The 22579-nt window shown below is 37.0% G+C and overlaps 4 protein-coding genes across 4 annotated transcripts; 3 read left to right on the top strand and 1 right to left on the bottom strand.

Moving 5' to 3' along the window:
- The first annotated feature begins 615 nt into the window (after window positions 1–615).
- On the top strand, window positions 616–1704 carry LOC104097742 (F-box/kelch-repeat protein At1g80440-like). Its single transcript, XM_009604359.4, has one exon. It carries the CDS (start codon window positions 616–618, stop codon window positions 1702–1704), a length of 1089 nt encoding a protein of 362 aa, XP_009602654.3.
- A 6759-nt stretch (window positions 1705–8463) lies between these two features.
- LOC104097740 (F-box/kelch-repeat protein At1g80440-like) lies at window positions 8464–9949 on the top strand. The gene has a single exon (XM_009604357.4). It carries the CDS (start codon window positions 8797–8799, stop codon window positions 9865–9867), a length of 1071 nt encoding a protein of 356 aa, XP_009602652.1. The 5' UTR covers window positions 8464–8796; the 3' UTR covers window positions 9868–9949.
- A 525-nt stretch (window positions 9950–10474) lies between these two features.
- On the top strand, window positions 10475–11035 carry LOC138908610 (uncharacterized). The gene has a single exon (XM_070199287.1). It carries the CDS (start codon window positions 10475–10477, stop codon window positions 11033–11035), a length of 561 nt encoding a protein of 186 aa, XP_070055388.1.
- Window positions 11036–15670: 4635 nt separating this feature from the next.
- On the bottom strand, window positions 15671–20935 carry LOC104097741 (uncharacterized). Its single transcript, XM_009604358.4, has 5 exons — window positions 20541–20935; window positions 18916–19996; window positions 17594–18432; window positions 16496–16552; window positions 15671–16082 (listed from the first exon to the last, which is right to left on the bottom strand). Exons 2-5 carry the CDS (start codon window positions 19874–19876, stop codon window positions 15837–15839), a joined length of 2103 nt encoding a protein of 700 aa, XP_009602653.1. The 5' UTR covers window positions 19877–19996; window positions 20541–20935; the 3' UTR covers window positions 15671–15836.
- Between the last annotated feature and the right edge of the window lie 1644 nt (window positions 20936–22579).

The following is a 22579-nucleotide window of genomic DNA, read 5'->3' as shown; positions in this document are numbered from 1 at the left end:
AAATGAAGTAAACAAGGTGAATAGACCTCGTTTACATCTCCCTCTTGGACAGTGAGGGGACATTGTGTTCTTTTTGTAGTCCTTTCTGGCGTGACAGGGGCCCAAAAAAAAACTGCTTTCTAATGTTATTTTCATGGCCCCATAAGAACATTGAAAACCTATAATTTGTCACGTTCTAACACTCAATTTTTCGCCAAAAGTGTTTTTTGTCATAATTTTTTTTTTTTTTAAGTTAAGACGTTTGGCTAAAATTTTTAATGAAAAAAATGTACTTTTGGATAGAAGTAAAAATAATTTTTTTAAAAAAAAAAAAATTAATTTTTTTCAAAAATATTTTTTTGAAAAATATTTTTAAAAAATATATATTTAAAAATATTTTTTAAAAATTTAGCGCTCAAATTTTTTTTTTAAATTAATTAGTCAAAACGTAAACTTACTTTTTTAAATAGCACTCTTCAAAATAGGTCAATTTTATAAGTCAGCCAAAAAAAAAGGCTATAAATCCTGAATGAATATTTAATATTTATGCATGCCATCAGTAACAGCAACATCTGCGCTTATGAGTTCCTAAAACCAAAAATTTCTCTCATTTTCTGTTCCTTTAATTTTTCACATATGGATCTTCTACCGGGTCTTCCCAATGATATTGCTCTTGAATGTCTCATTCGTCTTCCTCTCGACCAATTCTTTAAAGCTGCTTCTGTATGCAGCAATTGGAAAAACGAGATTAAGCACCCTGCCTTTCGTCAACGACGAAAATCTTCGGGCTTTACCCGACCCGTTTTTGCTTTGGCCCAAGCCATGGTTACTACCATCAGAAAACCTCATGGTGTTACGACTCTCTCGTCTACCCAATTCTATCGCCTCTCTCTTTACGATCCAGAAAAAGGAAATTGGTACGATTTGCCGCCCATACCCGAGTTAGTCGAGGGGTTACCCATGTTTTGCCGGGTTGTCGGAGTTGGGTCGGATTTAATTGTGATCGGCGGGTGTGACCCGGTTAATTGGCGGGTTATGGACTCTGTGTTTATCTACAATTTCATATCAGGTTCGTGGCGTCGTGGGGCCGACATGCCCGGGGATCAAAGGTTGTTCTTCGGATGCGGTTCGGATTTTGAGAGATTTGTGTTAGTCGCCGGTGGACATGACGACGGGAAAAATGCATTAAAATCGGTTTTGTTATATGACGTGGCAAAAGACGAGTGGGTTACGCTGCCGGAAATGGCGATGGAGCGAGACGAGTGTAAGTGCGTATTTCACCGAGGGAAATTCCACGTCATTGGCGGCTATCCTACGCATGCACAAGGTCAGTTCCAGCGTAGCGCTGAGGTGTTCGATCTCGCCACGCAGCAGTGGTGCCTCGAAGAGGACTTTCTAGGTGCTGACACGTGTCCTCAAACTTGCTTAGAAGGCGATGATGGGAGATTATACATGTGCCAAGATGGTGACGTGATGGTAAAATGTGATGCCACGTGGAGACACGTGGCTGAATTGCCTGCTGAGATTTCTAACGTGTCATATTTGACAGCGTGGCAGGGCAAGTTGCTAACCGTGGGCAATGCCAGATTCGATGAACTCCACAGAGGTTATGAACTTCATTTGAGTAATATTAGTACTAGTAGTAAAGAAAAGACATGGACCAAAGTGGACATACCAGATGAATATTGTGGCCATATTCAATCAGTTTGTTGTTTAGAGATATGAAACTTTCAAAGAGCAACGTGTACTTCTCTCGTGTCTTTTTGTTTCGTTTGTGAATTTTTTTAGGTCAGGGTTTCGAGCAATAAATGAAGCTATTAATTTGTTTTAAGTTTGACTGTCTACGTTATCTTTTGGGGTCTGATTTTTTCTCTGATCTTGCCTGAACGTGAGATCCTTTGTGTATCAGATTGTCCGTTTTGTAGTAGACGTAAGCAGTGGCGAAATTAGAATTTTTTTTAAGGGTGTACAAATTTAAAAGATATAAATTTTTTTCCGATAAAGTGTGTTCAATATGTGTTAATATATATATATATATATATATATATATATATATATATATATATATATATATATATATATATATATATACTTCTTAAATGTAATATTTTACCTATAGGTTATATAACAGTTCAATATGTGAATTGTTATCCAAAAAAATTGATAACAATTAAATTTGTTTGTGGTTTTAAGGATATATGGGTTAATTCGACACAAATGATAAATTGCGATAGATTAAACGGATAAAGGAGGTAATAAATTATCAAATCACTTGAGGAGGGTGATTGCGGACTTAACAACAGCTTTAATAAAATATCCGTCATCGATCCCGGACTCACAATGACCAAGCACTGATGAACAAGAATAAAATTTTTAAATAATAAAAAAAATAATAGTATATTGCCTTGATATGTGTGTTACAGTGTCTAATGAATAATCAGATCCCTTTTTATATAGTAGGAGAGTCTTACCCTAGGTACAATTCCATAAAAGATAAAAATCTTCCGTTTAACTAATCACTCGATTTCTACTGGTATGTATCGAGATCCGCGCCGTGATACCCGGCTGGTCACGAATGCCACGACCTTCTGTTAATCGTGCTCGATTGCCTGACAACGCTTTCTGAAGTCTTTTGGGATTTGAACCGATCCCAAGGTCATGGCCCCGATATTCTCAAGGGAGGGCGTTGTACCCCAGACCCTGGCTCGATGAGAGTCTCGCCTCTATTCCGATTTCTTATCATCACGTTTCTTACTCGATTTGCCTTACTTGATTTACTTTATTAAAAATTATGGTGTCCCATGGGCCCGATTTCACCCGTATACTTCGTCACCGGATGAGAGTGAGCTCTGTTAGAAAATTGTTTCTCCTTTTGTCCAGTAGTGTTTTCTGTTTCATTACCATATGTCAGCTGCCAACGGCTTGCTACTTATTTTGGCGTTGTTTGTTTCTCCTTTTGACAAAGTCTTTCAGACGCATGGCCTACATTTGATTGGCAATTACGGTAAGCGTCAGACTTAATATATAGAATGTAATTAATCAGTGTATACATCATAATTTAAGATCTAACCATGTTATAGAATTCGTCGTTCTATTAGTTAACCCATATATAAAACTGATTCTTACATCTTCAACTTCAAGTAATATCTTATTGACATGTATTATACAAGCAAATGATACTTAGTACTTTACTTGAAAATGGAAGGTTTAGAGCAAAGAGGATCCACAACATCACTGCTTTGAGTAAATCAAGATATTCAGCGCTACTAATTAATTCAATTATTCTACTACAATATAACGTAAAGACTTGACTTTATATTGGGATAAAGACAAATATAAACACTCTTTAGGGGTCCAATGACATGATATACACATCCACAACGATGAGCAAATACAGGGCCAACAAACTATTTAATGCGGGAAGACTTGCACACCGATAAAACTAGCATTAATAAATACGAAAAGAAAATAAATTTGCATACTTCTGGAAAACAGAATTGACGTCTATATTTATGACTTGTTCTATATTTTGATTCTATTTTGTGTATCTACGTTACCTAAGCAATATTATCCACAATCATAATAATTTTATTTCCCTTTCAGTGGCTTAATTTAATTCAGACGATATCCTTAAAAATAAAAAGGAAACAAAACACCTAGCTCGTAGACCACAACTTAATCATATCCTCTTTAATTTCTATTCAGTAAACATCGTTCCCCATGCTTCTATCGGAAGTTTGGATGAATCCAAAACATTTATTAATGTACGTCGGCAGGAAAACTAACTCAAATTAGCCCATATTTTAGGTTGCGTTTTTGGATGTATTAGGCCATATTAGGTTTTAAAAAGATTAATTACTTCAGATTAATCTAGTTTAGAAACGACATATTTTTTTGTCTAGATAGTGAACCAATATCACTGTAGATGAGAGTATTTCCACAGACGTCACGATGTTACAAAAATGAAATATTCCTAAATAATTTGCAATCTCTTTCGACTTTCAATAACGTCAAAAAAGGTCGTTTTTCTCATTGACAGGTCCATATATCCATTTGATGCAATTTATACAATTCACAGTTTTTTTTTGCCATAAAAAACTTAACCTCTGATTCGTGGTTAGACATTGACAGCGTTAACGTTCCGTATCCAACTCTGATTCAGTTATTCGACTTTGCCAGACAACAAGGAAAGAACAAACACAAAATCTATTTAAAAAAGAAGAGGGAAAATTGAGAATTACTTGTCAAAAGGAGGGACATTTGCTTCCTTTCTCCTCTCTACTCAGCATTATTTTTTGCGCACTACTTGTTCTCAGCAATAAGATCATTTACTTGCTTTTCTTTACCTTCAGTTTGTCAATTCTTGCATATATAGCTCCTGTAATACGTTTCATCTTATTTTAAAACGCTTTATTATTAACCAGTGTAGTTCAACATTTACAGTATACTAAATCGATTTTTCGTTCAATATTTATTTTAGGCATGAAAACTCAACTAATCAGTCTAAAGCACAACAAAACAAAATAACAGCACATCAAACACACCCACAAACATTGTGTGATAGGTTTCTCGTAGACTTGTTCTCCTCCTTTAATTTTCCTTCTAGACTAGAACAACTCAAAAGTGGTCTATATTTAATACCATATATATAGCAGCATCAACTCAACAACGTATAAAGAAGGTAGCCGAACTCATTAGCTTTGGTCTAAATATAAACTTAATTTAAATTCATTATATACGTATAAATTTTTAATTTAAAACCCAATAACTTAAAAAAAATTATAATTATTTGTATACGGGTGAAACCGAGCCCATTGGATACCTCGATTCTCGATGGAGTAGACGGAGCATAGACATGAGCATAAGAAACCGGAATCGGGGCAAGGAGCCCCTCGAGTCGGAGTCCGGGCAAAACACCTGCCCTTGGAAGAATCGGGGCCACATCCCCAGGTCCGATTCGAATCCCAAAACTTCGGAGAGCATTACCAGATAATCGAGCACGGCTAGCAAAGGGCCGTGATATCCGCGCCAAGCTGGATGTCACGGCGTAAATCTCGGCACGTATCGACAGAAAATCTGTGATTAGCAATACAAAAGATTTTTACCTTTTATGAAATTGTACTTAGGGTAAAACTCTCCTACTATATAAAGAGGAGTCTGACTATTCATTAAACACACTGTAACACGTATATCAAGACAATATATTCTTATTTTCTATGTTATTCAAAGTTCTTATTTTTGTTCATCATTTCTACATTGTTGTGAGCATGAGATCGCAGGCAGGCAATACATTAAGCTGTTACTGAGTCCGGAATCACTCCCCTTAATTGGTTTGACAATTTATTACATCCTTTATCTGTTTAATCTAACGCTTTTTATTATTTGTATTGAATTAATCCACATATCCTTAAAAATTACATATAAATTCAATTGTTATCCGTTTTTTTAGGGTAAACAATTTGGCGCCCATCGCGGGGCTAAGGATAATAGTGACCATTAGATACAAATTTTCATAACACACTCTATTTTACACTTATTCTTTGAGCTTTTAATTTCAGGTCAAATTAAAAATGTCAAACTCCCAATCTGCCCATTTGAACGTTGATGCTGAGTCCGGCCACCACGGCGAGAACAACAATGTGGTGCCCAGCAACGAGGTGCCCCATGTTGACCCCAACGGAATCCCAGTCGTGGATCCAATTGATGCTAACTCACACGTGGCTATCAAAGCAAACCTTCCTACTACCCCGAAAACAGCATTCGCGAAGGAGCCTAGTCGATAGCCTGAAGTACACACGACGACAAAGGTGATGTGATCAACTTGCAGGTGATCTTCGAAATGTTACAGGCTCAACAGGTAGCGATAGCCTAATTGCAGAACCAAAGCCGCGCCCCCAGCAGAGTCGAGCCCGAACCATCCGGGGAAAGTGCTCACAGAAATGGACCAGCCACTGAAAGGCAGGGTGAAGCAGAATCCGGAACCAACCCCGAGATAATAAAGATGCTTGAGGAACTGACAAAACGGGTGGAATCGGGAGAAAAGAAAATCGAAGCCAACGACCAAAAATGGAGACCTATAACTCGAGGGTCGATCAAATACCAAGAGCACCACCGATACTGAAGGTCCTAGATTCCAAAAAATTTGTCCAAAAGCCTTTCCCTCCGAGCGCTGCTCTGAAGCCGATCACAAAGAAGTTCTGTATGCCCGAAATTCCGAAGTACAATGGAACAACTGATCCAAATGAATATGTGACCTCCTACACGTGCGCCATCAAGGGGAACGACTTGGAAGATGACGAAATCGAATCCGTTCTGCTGAAAAAGTTCGGAAAGACTTTGTCAAAAGGAGCAAATGCTGAAGTACGAATCGAACCCAAGCAACAAACTACAAGTCAAGTTGTGTCACTCCCAAATCGTCTTATACAACTACCTAAGCTAGATCTTAGAGTGTTAATTAAAATATGTACTCCACCTATTATTTATGATATATACACATAAATACATACTCTATATTTTTTGGGAATTTATCAGGGGCTCGTGACCCTTTGCCCAAAACCCCATAAAATGGGTTTATCATACACTTACTGGTCCATTTACTTCTAGAAGAACTCTAAAAGAGTGTTGTTTTCTATATAAAGCAAAACACCATATATATATTCGTCGATTCACCATAACCACTAGAAGCACTTTTTGCATCTAATCCTTTAAATTCTTCCACGCCCATAAAAAGGTTGAGCCAAATTGTCCATGATATTCCAAAGACGAAAGAAAAAAATAAGTCAAGGGTCCCTCCCTAAAAAGAATAGTCTAGTCCAAACATCAGTATCCTTCTAGAAGCTTGCATTCTTCTTTTGCTCGTGACTAGTTGTAATTCGAAATATCTAGCTAAAAAGTAATCTAGATTCCACATCCCATTGAATTCAGTTCACATACTCCATAATTCAAGATTACCATATATATATGTCAGCTGCCAACGTTTGTTATATATATTTAGTTTGGCATTGTCTGTTATCTCCTTTTGACAAAGTATTTGAGACGCATGTCCCACATATTGTCATTTGATTGGCAATATAAAGTCATTGCCGGTCCGACTTGCAAATTAGAGTGTATTTTTAATAAGTGCATACATCATAATATATGGTTCCAACTTATGTTAAGTGATATCTTATTGGCATTTAAAGTCATGGTGCATGTTTACTAGCAAACGATACTAGTACTATTTGAAAATGGAAGGTTAATTTAGAAGATCGATGATATCAGTGCTTTGAGTAAATCAAGATACTCAGCTCTTTTTAATTCAATTATTCTACAACAATATAACGTAAAGAGTTGACTTTATATAGAGATTGGCCTAAGATACACACTCTTTAGGGGGCTTGTCTATGTACATTACGTAGGTAATAAACCCCACAATCACATAATGAAGTTTTTCTCCCTTCTAGAAGCTAATGCCATGTCTTACGCCTTGTATATATCCAGTGAGTCCTATAGTCACTTTCAGTTGCCGATAGTCCTCGAAAAGAAAATTAAAAGAAACAATTAGCTCGTAGATCACGAGTTGATAGTTTGGATAAATTCCAAACATTTGTTAATGTATGTTAGCTTTGTAGATTAGCTTCTAGGTCGTGTTTTATATGTTTTTTGGCTCTCTCTTAGCTAGGCTATGTATATTTGGTCTTTAAAAGATTAATTCAGATCATATTCTAATTTTAAATAAATTTTTTGTCCAGAATAGTGGAATAATCACTATGTATTAGAGGCTTAGAGCTTTTCCATTGCCAAATTGCCATTGGCCAGAACCTCCAGTAGCCTATATTCCTGATGTGTGTATATGTGTTTTTTCTTCTTTCTTTATTCCCAGTTCTTCTCTTCTTCTCTATTCCAATTTATTTCGAGTGTCAATAACGCCAAGAAAATCATGCTTTCCTCATTGACGTGCAAATTATAAAATTCACAATTACTTTTGCTATTAAAAACTAATCGTCTGATTCTGTTTATAAGTGTTTATTAATTAGCTATTTGACGACGTTCCGTATCCAACTCTTTGCTTCAATTATTCGCCTTTGCTAGACAACAAGAAAAGAATAAACACAATATCATTAAGAAAGCAGAAGAAATTACCATCGAATGAATTCATCTTATGTTGAATTTTTGTTTTCGTGTTTTGGTTTTATTTTTATGACCAAAGTTATATTATTGAACTTGCAAAAACCAAGATTGATAATACTCCAATCACAGGATGTAGCAGTCCGTAATTAATTGGTACCTCTTAATTTAGCAATCCAAAAACCATAAAACTTTTTGTAGTACACTAGGTAGATTTTTCATTTACAATTTATTTAATTTGAAAATTGCCAAACTCAACAAATCCGTCGAAGGCACAAAACAAAAAGAACAAAATATTCTGGTCTTTTTCCTTCTAGAAGAACTCAAAAATATCCTATATAATAGTATAGTGTATGTATCGTATTGCAGCATGACCGTAACCACTAACCAGGCTTCTCGTCCTTCTTACGTAATTTTTTCACGCCCATAAAAAGGCTGATCCAAACTGTCCAGAAAAAGTCTAAACACTAAAGAAAAGTTGTATGAGTCATGGTCCCAAACATCACTTTCCTTCTAGAAGCTTGCTTTCTCCTTTTCCGAGTTCGGAACCAAAGTAACACGCAATTTAACTCGAGCAATCAAAATAATGTGAAAAAAAACATCTCCCTCCACTAATTCTTTATTCCTCGTGTCTCTCTCTTTCTCTTCTGCTTGTCATATAAAATCCACTTACTTATCTTAATTTCTCTGTGTCTCTCTGACTTAAAAACCATGGATCTAATTCCCTGTCTTCCTTACGACATAGGACTAGAATGTCTTATCCGAGTCCCCTACCACAATTTCTCGTCTGTTACATCCGTCTGCAAAAACTGGAAGCAACTAATTGAACTTCCACAGTTTTGGAAGCTAAGAAGAGCTACTGGCTTCACCCGCCAAGTAATCTTAATGGCCCAAGCCCGAATTGATGACCCGAAAATAAAACTCGGGTCATCCAAATACTCAGTTTTTCCAGTTTACAGGCTAACGCTTTTTGAGCCGGATTCGGGTTATTGGGCCGAATTACCACCGCTTCCTGGCAACTCCGATGGGCTGCCGATGTTTTGCCAGCTCGTCGGAGTTGGGTTGAGCTTAGTGGTAATCGGCGGCTGGAACCCTATTACTTGGGAGCCTTCTAACGCCGTTTTTGTTTATAACTTTGTGACTGCCACGTGGCGCCGGGGAGCTGAAATGCCGGGTTGCCGGAGATCCTTTTTTGGCTGTGCGTCGGATTCTGAACGGACGGTGTACGTTGCAGGTGGGCATGACAAGGAGAAGAACGCGCTTAAATCGGCCATGGCGTATGACGTGGCAATTGATGAGTGGGTCCCGATGCCTGACATGGCAAGCGAACGCGACGAATGTAAGTGCACTTTTTATCAAGGCAAATTCCACGTCATTGGCGGATATGAAACGAGCATGCAAGGCCGGTTCGGGACAACTGCCGAGTCATTTAATACTTCCACGCGGCAGTGGGACCAAATCAATGAACATTTCTTTGATTCTGCCACGTGTCCGAGAACTTGTGTTGAGGGTGGTGACGGAAAAGTGTACTTGTGCCCGGACGGCGATGTGCTGGCACTCCAAGATTTCACGTGGCAAGCTGCGGCGGCGATTCCGGCGGAACTCCGGAACGTAGTCTTTGTGACATCGTGGCGGGGTAAAATTCTGATGACTGGTTCTATGGGATTTAATGAGCCCCACAACACTTATATTCTGGATTTACAGAATTACAAGTGGACAAAAATGGATACTCCGGTAAACTTCTCCGGCCATGTTCAATCTGGCTGTTGCCTCGAGATGTAACATTTTTAAGGTTCTTCCACTTTGTGTTGATTGTACAGTTAGAAAATTAGAAAGATTTTGCATATAGTATTTCATTTGCCAACTTGAGTAAGTGTCAAATTTGCCACTATACTACTTGAAATTGAGAAACTTTGAACTGAGTAGCGGAGTCAGGATTTTCATTAAGAGGGGCCAAAATATAAAGAAATAAACTCACCAAAGAGTCAAAGGGTGTCAACATAGTATATATATTTAGATTAGTAGTTAGCTTAAAACAGCTTAGTAGCTAAACTCGGCAATTAAGTGGTTAGTTAGTTAAGTTGTTAGTGATTAGTTGACATCAGGATGTGAGCTGTCCAATTAGTTAGTCATTAGACTTAATTATAAATAGAGTTATACAGTAGTTCGTTAACATCAATATACAACAGTAGCTTCTTCTTCTGAACTCACTCTCTGCGCCTCCATGGATGAACTAAGATATGAAGCTCCATACAGTGAGAAAATCAACATGGTATCAGAGCGGTGATTCGATCGCATGCTCGTTGTGAGTTTTTCTTTCATTAATCAATTTCGTGGTTAGCTCGTCTTTAATTTCTTCTTCTATACGGGATTTCTCTGTTCTGCGGCAATGGCGAATGTTGATGAAGTTGGAGAGAAAATTGATCATACACATCCTTTGTATGTTCATCCTTCTGATACACCTGGTTCGATCCTAATTCCAGTGAAATTAACAGGATCTGAGAATTATGGGCTTTGGCGAAGGTCAATGCGAATTGCACTACAAGCTAAGCGAAAATTAGGTTTCGTGACTGATACATGTAGAAATGATCAATTTAGGACTGAATTGCATGAGGATTGGGAAACCTGTAACGCAATTGTCCTGTCTTGGATCATGAACACTGTATTGCCGGACCTCACTAGTGGAATTGTGTACGCATCTAGTGCTCATTTGGTTTGGAAGGATCTAATGGAACGTTTTGATAAGGTGAATTGTGTTCGCATCTTCCAATTACATAGGGAGATTGCCACAATTTTGCAGGGGACTGACTCAGTAACGACCTATTTCACCAAACTGAAGAAACTTTGGGCAGAGTATGATGCTCTTGTTCCTTCTCCTGGTTGTGACTGTCCTAATTCGAGGGACTATATTGAGCATTTGCAGCAATGCTTCAATTTCTCAGTGGTTTAAATGAGTCATATGAGCAGGCTCACAGACAAATACTTATGAAGACAATAGAATCCAACTTGAATCAAGCATATGCTATGATTGTAGAGGATGAGAGTCAAAGGTCACAACCTTTTCCACCTTTGACAGGGAAGATTGATCCTATGGCTATGCATGTAGGCCGCGGACAACCATATAAAGGAAAGAAGCCTTATATGCAATGTGAGTATTGCAATATGAAGGGGCATTTGAAGGAGAATTGTTACAAGCTGATTGGCTACCCGGCTGACTTTAAGGCAAAGAATAAGTTTGTTGTCAATAATACAATTGGGAACAATGTGGTAGACAAGAGGTCTCAGGCAGTGGAAGGTGAGGTTGCTAATGAACCTGCAAAAGGTGGATATTTCTTCACAGAAGAGCAGTACAATCAGATTCTTGACATGCTGAATGGGAACAAGGATGTTGTTGCACCTCAAGTTAATTTGGCAGGTATTGCCACATCTTTTATGGCAGATTTAGGCACTACTGAGTGGATTGTAGATTCTGGTGCCTCTCACCATATTATTGCTTCACATAACACCTTAACAGATGTTAGTGAATTGAGTTCTAAAGAAGAAGTTCACTTACCTAATGGAGCTAAATCAAATATAACACACATAGGAATTGTTGAATTCCTTGAAAGTATGAAGGCTAAAGATGTGCTATATGTTCCAGATTTCAGATACAATCTGTTGTCTGTATCCAAACTGACCAAAAAGTCTCTCTTGTGTTGCCATGTTGTTTCCTGATTTATGCATTTTTCAGGACCTCTTCACTGGCAACATGAAGGGGGTTGGTAAAGAGCAAGGAGGTCTATACATTGTGAGGCAAAGGAACAATCAAAACAGTGTAAAGAATCTAGTGAAGAGTGCAGTAGTACAAGGAAAACAATAGACAGTAGTCTTTGGCATCGAAGGCTGGGGCATGCTTCAATCAAGACTATGAAGCAAATGTCATTCCTACAGGATAAAGTTTTAGATGTAGCTACCAATAAAGATTGTTCTATTTGCCCGCTAGCTAAGAAAAGCAGGTTAATGTTTCCTACTAGTCATACTGTTAGTGAAAAGCCTTTAGAATTGATTCACATGGATGTAGGGGGTCCTTATAAGACACCTACTCATGATAGAAAGCATTTTTTCCTTACTATAGTAGATGATCATACCAGATTTACATGGGTCTACTTGTTACAAATGAAGAGTGATGTTGCTACTGTACTAAGGTTGTTTCTCCCATTAATAAAGACTCAGTTTTCTACTGTTATTAAGGTGGTTAGAACTGACAATGGAACTGAATTTTTTAACAAAGTGTGTACTGATTTGTTCAATTCATATGGTATAATTCACCAAAGCAGTTGTATGTATACCCCTCAGTAGAATAGGTTAGCTAAGAGAAAACACAGGCACATTTTAGACATTGCTCGAGCATTAAAGTTTCAAGCTCAAGTTTCAACTAGATACTGGGGAGAATGTGTCAAGGGGGCTGTCTACTTGATTAATAGACTGCCTACTAAAGTTCTACAAGGCAAATCACCTCATGAATTATTGCATGGAAGGCCACCATCTCTTGATTATTTACGAGTGTTTGGATGTCTTTGCTATGCCACCACTATTGTCAGAAATGACAAGTTTGGTGCAAGGGCAAGAGCAACAGTTTTCTTAGGATATTCCACTACTCAAAAGGGTTACAAACTCGTAGATCTCAGTAGCAACGGTTTTTTTGTGAGTCGTGATGTTGTTTTCAAAGAACACATATTTCCCTTTGCTAAGCCAACTGAAGCTCACTTGTTTGTTTCTGATTCTTATCCTGTCTTTGATGTAGCCCCTGAGAGGGGGAGATCTCTTGACACTCAGGTAGCTCATCAACAGAACAATCAACAAGCTCATGGGCATCAAGATATACACAGTATAGATGCAGATGCAACAGTAGATGCAGCAGATGCAAATTCACCCGCAGATACTGATACAGTTGCAGATGTTGATACAGTTCCTAATCAAGCTGATATTGATTATGTTGAATATGAACATCTTGACAATGCTGAGGTTGAAGAAATGGCTGAAATACTTGATAGTGTACCAGCAACTGATAATGCTAGAGATGAAGTTCATGATGCCAGCTCAACAAACACTAACCTGAGGAGGTCTGGTAGAACTACTAAAGCACCACTATGGCTTGAAGACTATGTTACAACAGGAAAACAGAAGGACATTGCATATCCATTATCAAACTACATTTCCTATCACAAGTTGTCTGCACAAGGCAGGAAGTTAGTAGCAAAAATCTCAACAATCATAGAACCACAAACATTTCAGGAGGCTTCAAAGGATGAGAGGTGGATAGAAGCTATGAAGCTGGAGATCAAAGCTCTAGAAGACAATAACACATGGGAGATAGTTAATCTTCCCAAAGGCAAGAATGCAATTAGATCAAAAATGGGTATACAAGGTAAAATACAAAGCTGATGGTGAAATTGAGAGGTTCAAAGCAAGACTAGTTGCAAAAGGCTACATCCAAAAAGTGGGATTGGACTATCATGAAACATTCTCACCAGTCACTAAAATGGTGACAGTCAGGTCTGTCATTGCATTGGCAGCCTCAAGGAACTGGAACATTTTTCAAATGGATGAGTATAATGCATTTCTACAGGGAGACTTATTTGAGGAGGTTTATATGGAGCTTCCTCAAGGCTTCAGGAGAAAGGGGGAGACAAAGGTGTGCAAACTAGTGAAATCTTTGTATGGTCTGAAGCAAGCTTCAAGACAATGGAACATAAAACTGCCAGAGGCTTGTTGATGCAGGCTACTGTCAAAGCTTACATGACTATTCTATGTTCACTAAGAAAGAAAAGGGTGACATATTGGTGGTGTTAGTATATGTAGATGATCTTTTGATCACAATAAGCAATGATAGTCTAATTCAACACACCAAGAGAGTATTGCATCAGAAGGTTAAGGTGAAAGATCTTGGAGAATTGAAGTTTTTTCTTGGGATAGAAGTGCTGAGATCACATAAGGGAATCCTGTTGAACCAAAGGAAATATGCATTGCAATTGATATCAGACTTAGGATTGGGAGGAGCCAAACCAGTCTCAACACCTTTGGACACAAATCAGAAGTTCACCTCAATAGAGCATGACAAATATTTGGGTGTTTCAAGGGATGAGCCATTGGAAGATGTGACAGCCTACCAGAGACTAATAGAGAGATTGTTGTACTTAACAATCACAAGACCAGACATCAGTTTTGCAGTACAAACACTGAGTCAATTCATGCAAGTTCCAAAAAAATCACACTGGGATGCAACATTAAGGATTGTGAAGTATGTAAAACTGGAACCAGGAATGGGCATAATGATGAATAATGGAGTAGCAGACAGCCTTACTTGTTTCTGTGATGCAGATTGGGCAGCATGTCCCAACACTAGGAGATCAGTCACATGATTTATAGTTAAGTTTGGGGACTCCATGATATCTTGCAAGTCAAAGAAACAACAAACTGTGTCAAGGAGCTCAGCTGAAGCAGAATACAGAAGTCTAGCTGCAGCAACTTCAGAAGTAGTTTGGCTCTTAGGGGTATTTGCAGAATTGGGAGTGCAGATCAAGTAGCCTGTGAACATATTTTGTGATAGCAAAGCAGCACTTCCAATTGCAGCAAATCCTATCTTTCATGAACGGACTAAGCACATAGAGATCAATTGCCACTTTATAAGAGACAAGATCAAGGAAAGAAAGCTGAAAATACATTATGTGGGGACTAGAGATCAACAGGCAGACTTGCTGACAAAAGGGCTTGGGAGAGTTCAACATTTGTACTTGTTAGGCAAGCTGGGAGTACTCAACATTTTATACCATCCAGCTTGGGGGGGGGGGGGGGGTATTAAGATTATTAGTTAGCTTAAAACAGCTTAGTAGCTAAACTGGACAGTTAAGTGGTTAGTTAGTTAAGTTGTTAGTGGTTAGTTGACAGTTAGATGTGAGCTGTCCAATTAGTTAGTCATTAGACTTAATTATAAATAGAGTTGTACAATAGTTCGTTAACATCAATATACTACAATAGCTTCTTTTTCTGAACTCACTCTCTGCGCCTCCATGGATGAGCTAAGATATGAAGCTCCATACAGTGAGAAAATCAACAATATATACATTTTTTTTAAAATTACCTAGCTAGACAGTATAATTTTCCGACTAATTGGTGGCCACTGTTTGACCTCCGTTACATTGAATGTAATATTGACCTGCCTTAAAGAAAAAAATCTGGTTGTGCTTGACCCCTAGTGGAGATCCAACTTAAAAGAATAACGATGATCTTAAATCATAGTAAAAAATAAAGCAGAAAATTTGAACAATTTTCGTTTAGGTATTTTGACACCTGGAGTACGCCCATTTCTCGCAAAAGTTCCATTAATGGCAAAAGCAAATTCAGAACGATTTTCAAGAATTATGATTTATGAATGGACCCAAACTATATTTTTATGGACTCGGGGCTAAAATTGAATGATTTCAGATAGTAGTAGAACAAGTTTAAACCTTTTTCCTAACGTTTATAATCTGATGGCCTTCAGAAAGCCAACCGATGGATATATTTCAACTTTCAAGCAAATTAGACAAGTTGGCAAAGTAAAATCTAAAAGAAGTCGGATCTCTATCAGTAAACACTAACTAAATTTCGTACTGTCAAAAGGCGTTGACTCTTAATCTGGTTTTCTCGGGGAAGAAGATAGTGGAAAGACCAACAGCAGTACTGGAAAATTGTACAATCGAAAAAGAATGAAAAATGCCCTATATCCGGTGCTATTTTATTCTCATGCAGTCGTATAATACTTCTCCGAATTTCTTGTACATATGCTTCTTTAGGTACATATCTTCTACCTTCTTTCTTCCATTACTTCCCATTCGCCGCCTTTCTGATGGGTTATTCAGCAAATGCTGAAGATTCTGGGTCAGAACTTGAGCGCCTGGACGTCCCAAAGGATGGAGAAGACCTGTTACGTTATGTTCAACGATCTCCTTCGTGCCCCCAGCATCTGTTCCCAGTACCTGTATCAAAATCATACGCCAAATCCACTTGCTTTAGCCCTATCTTTAATAATGAGGTGATTTAGCAAGTAAAATACAAAACAGTTTTAGATTCTGTGATGATTAAATCTAAGAATGCATGACGCAAAGAACTGCCAGAGATTCCTACTTACTTGAGATTCACAAATTTTTTGCAGTTTTATATCTCAGTGCAGGTTTTGTATATGCAACCATACCAACTAATTAAGCTCAGAACGCAGAGGATTCAGCGCGATTAAAATAACTCTTTAGTTCGACTTAGCTTCTTCCTGGTGTGTTTAAAAGAAACAACTAATTTTTGTTCCAAACATGACTGCTTTGATGGCATGCAAGTACATGCATTATCTAAAGGTGACCACAATATACTATTGGCAGTACGGGATTGAGAATCTTACAGGAAGACCAAATGCCATTGCTTCAATTGTTACTCTCCCAAATGTTTCTCCAAGTCCCTGCAAATAGTAAGCAATCATTGCATAAAAATGTGTAGCAAATGAACTAAGCAACTATCCCTCAAAATATAAGTGTGTCAATTGAAGTAAGCAACCATGCTCAAGAAACAGAAGTATCAACTGAACCAGTACATTCTATCTTCTTCCCTCTAGAGAACTAGTCGTGAACAGAAGATTTTTAAAAAAAATATCCATGCTCTTTAGCACGATACCTCATATACACCCAAGTTGAATTCATAAAGGGATACATCAAGCCAGCTAACCCAGTTTGTCAATTTCATTGGGAGGCCCACAGTTTATACTGCTCAAATGGCATGACTTGGTACTCATTATAGCAAAAAGATTCATGTTGCTACGTAATCTTTACATTCACTGAGAACTCTTTACAAGATAGCAGAGCCTTACTGTGCTGTCAATTCATTTCAATCTAAGTATCACCAATCATGAAGATAATTTAGATATGCGGAGCATAGATATAATAAGAAACCCCTGCCCTCTCTATCTATGTCTATTTACTTGACCTACATTTTTTTTTCTCTTCCAGTCTGATTTACTCACAGTTCTAGCTAAAATCAGAATCTCTTTTCTTAGTACGTAACTTTATTCATCAAAAAAGAAAATATACTGTTTCTTAGTTCTTCACTTCTCAAACTATATTTAACCTTTCTTTTTTAAAAAGTAAAACCATCATTCAATCGGTTATTTAATCTTTTTTTATGAAATAAGTTGTATTTCATTAACAAGAAGCATCCAGAGGATGCATAGGTTACAATCAGTTATTTAATCTTGACATCTGTATCCTCCTTTTTACGCCATCCATGTGTACTTGACCTATATTCTCTTTTTCTTTTTTATCTATCCAGTTCACTTGCCCTACTTTCTAAAAGCAGAAACTATATTTCTTACTTTTTCACCTTCTCACTGTTACATAAACTTCCCTGTTAAACTCTTGTTTAATATTAATATCTAACAAAAGCATAGCCATTCTACATTTCCTGAAACTGAACCGTAATTAAGTTAGATAGAGTAGTAAAGGCTCACCTGAGAATTCATTACATAAGCATCTGCAGCAGCATAAAGTGCAGCGACACGAGTGGTTGCTGAAGTCCATAGTACCGTGTTTGACAAGTTAGAATGCTGAGATAGAAAGTTGAGAAGCGCTTTAACATAAGGCACCTTATTGCTCTTGGATCCAACTGAGCCAATAAGAACCTTAAGCTTCTCTCCCTGCTTTCCTTCAGTCACCGAGAAAAGCTTCCGAGTTCTGCTATCTTCATCAATTCCAGCTTCATAGTTAACTCCCTTAATGAAAAGCTGTGGTAGCTGCATCACTTTCCTTTTCAGGTTATTTTCCAAGGTAGAAGATTCGTTTTCCAATTCACCAAATTGTTTCCAGTTATGAAGCAATGCCCTTTTCTGATAAGCTTGACTTTTAACAGCAGATCCTCCCTCAATCAGCAAACGTGTTGATTCAAGAAGCAGAAACTGACCCTTTCCAGGGTTTATACTACTCAAGGACATGACGAGCATGTCATCGTCTGTCAACCCGATCTCTTTCCTAACAAAATTTCTCAGTAGCTGCCTCTTTTCCAGCATCTTCTCAGGACTGAATAGCGGAGTGCTTAGTGAGCACGGGATGCCTGCTACAAAAGCCAGTTCATCACTAACGGAAAGTGGAACCAGCGCAGGCTGGGTTTTCAGCTTTATATGTTCTTCCTCACACCAAGCTAGCCAACGTTTAGACTGTGATTCAGAAAGAAAGACAAGCTTTTTCACTCGGTTGAAAGCTAGTTTTGCCCTATCAAAGTATTCCCGCCGGTTTTCCATGATCCACCAAGCAATTTGACTTGAACCTAGCACAGTACGTGCTGCATATTGTTCTGAAAGAGAGATATTAATTGTCAGAAGTTAGCCAAGGCATGCAAAGAAAGAAAAGAACAGAAGCAGATTCATAGAGTTTATTACGGCTAAATCAAGGAAATTAAGACTCTAAAGAAAAAAAAGAAAAAAAAAAAACACAGACTCTTGATGAAGCAAAAGAAGTGAATTGATCAATAAAGATCTATCAAGAAGATTGCATCGCAAACTAGAAAAAAAGGGATCTTTTATTCAAATAATGAGAATCGAAATTTTAGATTATAGCTAAGAGTGTGGTACTTAGTGGACCAAAATGTATAAGGATCATTAAAAGTAGCATTAGTGGAGTACGGTAAAGTGAATAATATGCAGATCTATCAATTGAACATGATATGCTGCAGCTGTTCTATCGGTGAAGAATGAAGATCACAATACAAGCACAACTTGCCACATTGGACTCTATAGCAGATAGATACAGTGATGATAGTATATGTGAAAGCGCTTACCTATCCATGATGCACACACTGCAGAGCCTGCAATAATAAGATCTGCTTTCATGGCCGTTTTGAAACTGAGGTCCGATTTGTCTTCTAGCACTTTGATCTTTCTTCTAGACAGTTCTGACATCAGACCACCCCTTCTGCTGAGAGGTACTACATAAACTGTGGCCCCACAGCTCAAAAGCTCAGTCGCCAATTCCAACATGGCAAGTGGAGCTCCAGTCATCGAGAGTTCATGGAGTATAAGCACAAACTTCCTAGACCAAACAAGACGTGCAAACTGACTTTTCCTATCGCAGGTTCCTGACCGCTTCTCAGGACTCCACTCCAAAATCTTGTCCTCTATTGACCCAAATGGACCAACAAGCAGGCCGTAGGTAGTATTTCGTTTTGGTATTTCCTCTTCTTCGACTTCAGCATTATCATTTTTGACTTCCGCTACCACCTTCTTCTTACCACGAGTCTTCCTACGAGAAGCACGTGTAGATTTCTTGGTCTTCTTCTTAGAAGATGCAACCTTGTCCGATACCACCACACTGTTTCTCTGTTTGGCCAAGACGACATCCATGTCCCTTGAATTGGCCTTTGTTTTATTACTTGGAGCCTTGATTGCTAAAGAATCCTCACTTGCAACTAGAATTCGTTCAACTTTTTCCTCTGGTAGAGAAATTTCATTTCCTACAGATCCTCCGAAGATGCCTTCCTTGTTGTCTCCATGGGCCCACCTTGACTGAACATAAAATCCTCCATAGGCCCAAAGAGTAATCAAAAGCAGCCAAAGTACAATGCGGTTACTTCTAAACCACTGAGAACTGAAGGAATTGCTTTTACCATCTCTTCGCGGGGTACGTCCAGAGTTCAATCTCCTGAAGGAAGGTGATCCTCGAGGAGTTGACCTTCCTGACAATGTGGACTTCACGGGACCAGTCCTCAAAGGCGACAGTCTTACTATATTCAGATCCTCCATTATTTGAACTATGTATGCTAAAAATGTTCATACAAGATTAATTGCATCAACACCGTCCCTAAAAATAGGTGCCAATTTCATGTACAACTATTGAGTTGAATAGCTTCTTCAATACCATACCTAAAAAGCAAACAAATTTCAGAGCCTTTTTGTGAATACAAGAATGGTTTCTTTAATTTGCAGAGATTAAAAGAACAGAACTTGTTACATAACTCAGAATACTAATGCACGACACATAAAATTGATTCAGAGAAGTATAGTACTAATTACTTGTTTTTTTGTGGTTCACTCGGCAAAAGAAAATAAACTACTAAATACTATACTAAATATTCCTAGCTAACACTTGGGCATTCAAATCTTGGAATCAAATCTCAATACTACTAAATAAACAACAAGTAAATGCTTCTTATGCAACTAAAGCAAACTCCTTCTTCAGCTCCTTTCGCAAACGAAATATAAAAAATAAAAAAAAACAAAATAAAAACTAAAGATTGGCAACTTCAAGAACATACTTACAAGATTACAAAATAAAGATTGGCAACTTCAAGAACATACTTACAAGATTACAAAATAAAATGCTTATACATCAACAATTAATCAACTAGCCTCAATTCGAATTAGCTAGGAAGATCAAAGACTTAGTGAAAATTGTAAAAATACTTACAAAATTGAAGAAAATGATGACGTGAAGCAAGACAGAACAAGTGCTCTTCTCAGCTGAAAATCCAACTAAACTCTACTCTGAAAAATAAACTTCTGTTTCAAGATCTCCGTTTGAATTGACAAAGAAATTGTTACGATGTGGATCTTCTTGATAAAACACGAAATAGTCCAAATGATTACTGTCACAGTGAAAGAGACTCACTCTTTGTATTCAAGAAAATGAAGAAAGTGGAGAAATGGCAAACGGGTATTGAAAAAGAGAAACTTAAGTTCAAGAGCAGTGCAATAAAAATGATGAGTACAGTCCCACAACAGACACCCAAGAAAGAAAGAGAGAGAGACCAATGTCTGAAGAAAACTGAATTGAAGATCTTCTAGTTGTTTATATTTTCCTTTTTTGGATATTTTTTTTCTGTACCTTTTATTCATTTAATGAGGTAAGTGCCACGGTCACCGACGTTTTATCTTTGAAATGAACAGTTAAGATATGTAAAAAAGACGTCACCCGCTATTTTTTCCTTCTTTTCTTAGACAATAAAAAAAAGATTTTTACCTTCCTATAATACATATAAAAAATTTTTACTTTCCCTAATCAAGTTTTAACTTAATTACATGATCATATACAATTTATCAATTATATACAAATTAATTTTAAATGGATAACCCCTTATATAAGAAATTGAATAAGGAATCAGTTATTTCCCATCCTTGTTCTCTCCTGCGCTCTCTCTCCGTCTCTCTTCGTCTCTCTGTCTCTTATTCTCTGTTCTTTCCCCAATTTTTCTTCCTCTAATATTCTCTATTTTTTGTCCTTTCATGTTGTATATATTTTTAATGGAATTCATCAAAAAATTTCAATCGTTTTACTATAGAGTTTTAACTTAGCAATTTTCTTTCATGTTACACAATTGGTGTTCAAATTGAAATTGTCAATTAATAAATTTTGAAGGTATTTGACTTTCCACCATTGACAGCCATTAAAAAGCTTTGAAACTTTGAATTCGAATTTGGGTTTTCAAAAATCATTATTTGTTTGGATTGTGTGTTGTTACAAACAATTGAGAATATTGTTTGGAGTTTATATCTCAATTTTGAGGGTGTTTGATGAAGATTAGACTTGATTTTGGTGAAGAAGAAGAAGAAGAAGAAGAACACATGACATACAATATACTTACAAAATTATAGTTAAGTTTGTATGTAAATTGTATTCAGTTGTAGTTATATATTTTTTATTTGAATATTGTATGAAAGTTAAAAAATAGCTGTATAATATATGAATCGTTGTATAAAATTTGTATTTAAGTTATCAATACTATCTTTTTTACATAAAGTTGTTGATGTGTATCAAAATTGTATTAAGAGAGTTTTGATTGGAATTTTAGAGAGGAAGAAGCACACACCACATACAAAATATATACAAAAGACATATTGTATAAAATTTGTATGAAAATTATATTTAAGTTGTATGATGTTGTAGTTGTATTTAACTGGGTAGAAATAATGTATGAAAGTTATAGATAAGTTGTAAGTAAGTTGTATACGATATAATTAGTTGTATAAATTTATTTTTACTATATATGTTGTTGTAGATATTTAAATTTGTAATAAATTTATACGAATTTTATTTTTAATTTGTATGTTGATGTACCATACATTGTTCTTTTCTCAGTTGATTTATTAAGGAAAGAAAAATAGAGAATGAATTCCAAATCGACTCATGTGCACTGATTCATATTTGTTTGAACAAAAAAAACTTGAATATTGATGGGAACTGAATGATTTTGGTGGAGAAATTTCGAATTTTACATTAAAAGCGCCATCGTCGCACTACGGAGAAACTGAGTTTTATGTGAGATTTAAATTTTGTGTGAGAAATTAATTGGGTAGCATAGATTCTTGTTGGAAATACTAATACAAAGTTGAATCCGAAGTTTGGAGGCGATTGAATTTAATTTGAAATTTGCTAAAGCTGTGAATCTGCTCAATTATGCTTTAAGTTGTATGATATTATATTTAAGTTGTATGATGTTGTAGTTGCAA

This window comes from Nicotiana tomentosiformis, chromosome 3 (genome assembly GCF_000390325.3).
Source record: "Nicotiana tomentosiformis chromosome 3, ASM39032v3, whole genome shotgun sequence".
Lineage (NCBI taxonomy): Eukaryota > Viridiplantae > Streptophyta > Magnoliopsida > Solanales > Solanaceae > Nicotiana > Nicotiana tomentosiformis.
Note: the sequence above shows the minus strand (reverse complement) of the source record. Positions and strands in the feature narration are given on the sequence as shown.